The 3,352-nt window shown below is 35.6% G+C and overlaps 1 protein-coding gene across 1 annotated transcript; it reads left to right on the top strand.

Annotated features, from left to right (window-relative positions):
* Positions 1–252: 252 nt before the first annotated feature.
* On the top strand, positions 253–2,471 carry LOC113863636. Its single transcript, XM_027497281.1, has 2 exons — positions 253–2,187; positions 2,274–2,471. The coding sequence occupies exon 1, from the start codon at positions 747–749 to the stop codon at positions 1,347–1,349; it is 603 nt and encodes a 200-aa protein (XP_027353082.1). The 5' UTR covers positions 253–746; the 3' UTR covers positions 1,350–2,187; positions 2,274–2,471.
* The last annotated feature ends 881 nt before the right edge of the window (positions 2,472–3,352 follow it).

The following is a 3,352-nucleotide window of genomic DNA, read 5'->3' as shown; positions in this document are numbered from 1 at the left end:
CTCTCTTACGTGACGCATTTTAGAGGTGAGTGACGTGTCATTAACGTGTTTTTATTTAATATTATGCTTAAATTTTAATATAGACATGACTAGTTCTGATAAATGTAGATTTAATGTTAATTCAAAAAAATTGTTTTTGGAAATTTAGTCAGTGCTGTCAGAAAGCCTCACTGGGACTGACACAGGGGCAAAATGGTAAAAGCGTTGTTATCCGTCCGTTACATTACATAGAAGGAGTGAAAAAAAAATGGTCTCGACAAAAAGGCACAGTTGCCGAACACTCTCAACAATAACAATATCACGCTCTTTCACGTTCCTTCAATACTTCCATATACCCTCTTTATTTTCCAGTGCATTGCAAATTCAAAACAAACTCCGTCTCCAAGAAAAGAAAAGGAGAAGAAGAAACAATTTAGTCTCTCCTGAACTAATCGGTAATTTTTATTTTACTTTAAATTTTGTCGACAAAAATTAAATAGTGATGTTCAGCACTGCAAGTTCTTTTTTTGTTTTTTGGGATTGATCTACTTTCGAGCGTTCATATTTGTTTTTATTTTTATATTTTCCTTCCACGGTCAGTCCTTAATAATCTATCCTTTTGTATTTATTTATTTATTTTCCAGCATCCGGGAAAGTTTTGATCTGGGAAGATCTGGTTATCCGTGTGACGACAGTGTTTTGTTTTGCGTTTTTACTTGTGAGGGTTGTTTCTGATACCTCGTACTGGGTTGTTAAAGTGTTGATTTATGTTACAAATGGAGACACTTGTTGTGACGCAGCATAGGAACCAATACTACAGCAGGTCCAAGTCACAAGGCAGCTCTCGGTTTGGTTCTTCACCTTCAAGTGACTTTAGGGGCATCAATTGCAGAACTTTCCAAACCGGTTCCGGTATTTTACCAACACCGTTCAAATCTAATACTTCATCGTTAGCTTCTTCAAAATCACCGTTTACTCCTTCAAACTCAAACAAAGATAATAAAACTAGTCCCCGTAGCACCCCAGTCCCCATCAATTACAAAGCTTGTGAAAAGGAGAGATCTTTCAGTGAACATGTCCCTGATGAGAGGAGCACTTTGTTCTCTGAACTCTGGGCTGGACCTACCTACTCTAATTCTCCACCACCCAGTTCCTTGCCTATCCCAAAATTTTCTGCTCGACCTAAGAGAACTGTGTCCCTTGATCTACCTGGTTCCTATCCTGAAGTTGAAGTGCCCCCACTCCCCAATACTGCCCCTGCCTCCCCTTGTAGCAAGTGTTCCTCTTCTGCTAAAGACCTCTTTGATAATGCTGATTCTGCGACTAAGACGCTGTGTCGTATCCTAAATCTTAACTGGGATGATGAATGAGACCCAAGGAGCAACAGGCTCCTGTAAATAAGTACTTTAATTAATGAAGTTGGGTTAGTGTTAGATTAGGCTCCTGTAACTAAGACGTTGATTATTGATGAATACATTGGGTTGGGAATCTCATGGTTTTGGACTTTGGATCAGGCTCAGATGTTTGGGAACAGGGTTTGTTTTGCGACTCAAGTGACGGATGGAAGCTGAATGGTGTTAATGGGTTGGAGTGGCACGGAATAGACTTGGTTGACTGTGGTTCATTTAACTGAGGCAGAAGAAAGTTGTTAGTTGTATATTCAAACTGAATCCTGATTTCATGATATGGAGTTCACATCATCATCACCCCTCATAGAATGGTTATCTTCTAATCTGATAAAAAGATTAGGCCTCTTGGTAAAGATAGTACATACTGTAGATTGTAGCATCTTTTACTTACAATAACCCTTTAGAACTCAACCCTTTGCTCCTTTTTCCCCCATTTAAATTTTCCTTTCTTATCATTATCTATATGTTCTGGTCTTCTAGATGATCCACTGTTCACTAGTTTTTGTTTTTTACTATATAATCCTTCTTGAAGTTCTCATTTCTTAGCTGCTCTGAGAACAATTAGGTTGCCCCTTAGCTATCTTTTCTGTTTTTTACAAAGAAAAGTTGGGAGGGGTTTGGTTATGTAATCTTTTGCTGCCAATTGCATAGTATTGTAGGGTTAATCTTGGGTTACACAACCTGTTAGTAAGCCCCCAATATTTTTCCGTTTTCAATTTTGGTTAATGCTTCTTTCCATAGTCTTCACCTGGCTTATCTCGACGATGGAGAGTGTTGACCACGCTACGCCAAAATTAAGGTAAGATCATGCTTGATCCTTGTGCTTCTGCTATGTTATTTTCATGCCATATATTGCTGTTACTGAGAATTGTTTCAATGTGACAGGGAGGAAAAAATGTACCGAGGCTATTTTGTTCTAGAGATGTATGTGGTCATATTCGACTAGGTTGCTACTAGCTAGTTAGATCGCAAGTCCGTTTTACTTTATGAAGTTCCGAACTTTTCATGTGTTTCTTTCTTTTAGCTTCTTTTACTAATGAAACTTCTATGATCTGCTGAAATAAAATTGTTGGTGACTATTATCTATTCACAATGTGTTATCTGAATTAATTGTTAAGCGCTTGATATTTGAGTTTCTTCGCTGATTTATAAATGATTTTTTAAGAAATCTATAACACCATCAACTGATCTTAGAAGGGGTTTATTTTTCCTATCACGATGGTGATAATTAATTCCTATTTACAGCATGTTTGAAAAAGCTTATGAACAACTTATGAAAAATAGCTTATTGCTCTCCTAAACTATTTTTAATATTTTTTGAATAAGTTAATTGGTAGAACTTATCAAAATACTTATCTCAACAATTTTCATCGTTTAATTTATTGTCCGAGTCATTGTTTTTAAAAAGAGCTTATTGAATTAGTGATTAAATATATAATTATTTAAATGCACTTTTAATCTTAAAATGAATTCCGATGGTGGGACATACGAAGTATTTACAGTAACGGTTCTTGTAGCGACATTGCAAATAACAACTTCATTAGTCTATGATTCCCTGTTTTGTCTGGTGACTCTGTTGTAAATGAAACTTTTAAGTATTTCTAACACACCTCGTCGCGTGCGCAGTGAGACAGTTTACACTTTCATTGCATATTTTTCAACCCGCTTTTAATTATTTGGTCCTAATAATAACAATGGACTTATTTTAAGGCTCTTTTACTGAAATATTTTTCTTACTCTCAATTTATCTCACTTGTAATTTTATTTCTCAAAATGCTCCAGTCAACTCGTTGAGAAATTGGATATTTCATTAGCCAAATTAAAACACATTACTATGATTTATTTTTGAAGGGTTAAAAAATGGGTTTGGAGAAAATCGACTTCTTGATTCAATGATATATTTTTTTTTATTAAAGAAAAGATGTCGGTAATCTAGAATTGACATCCTATTGTTAATTTTGTTT

The sequence above is a fragment of the Abrus precatorius genome, unplaced genomic scaffold (assembly GCF_003935025.1).
Source record: "Abrus precatorius isolate BTA unplaced genomic scaffold, Abrus_2018 Scaffold3, whole genome shotgun sequence".
Taxonomy (NCBI): Eukaryota; Viridiplantae; Streptophyta; class Magnoliopsida; order Fabales; family Fabaceae; genus Abrus; species Abrus precatorius.
This window is presented reverse-complemented; position numbering and strand designations above follow the sequence as displayed.

Bases quoted from the DNA above. Each gene is read 5' to 3' on its own strand.
- LOC113863636 (XM_027497281.1), top strand. From the start codon at position 747: ATGTTACAAATGGAGACACTTGTTGTGACGCAGCATAGGAACCAATAC.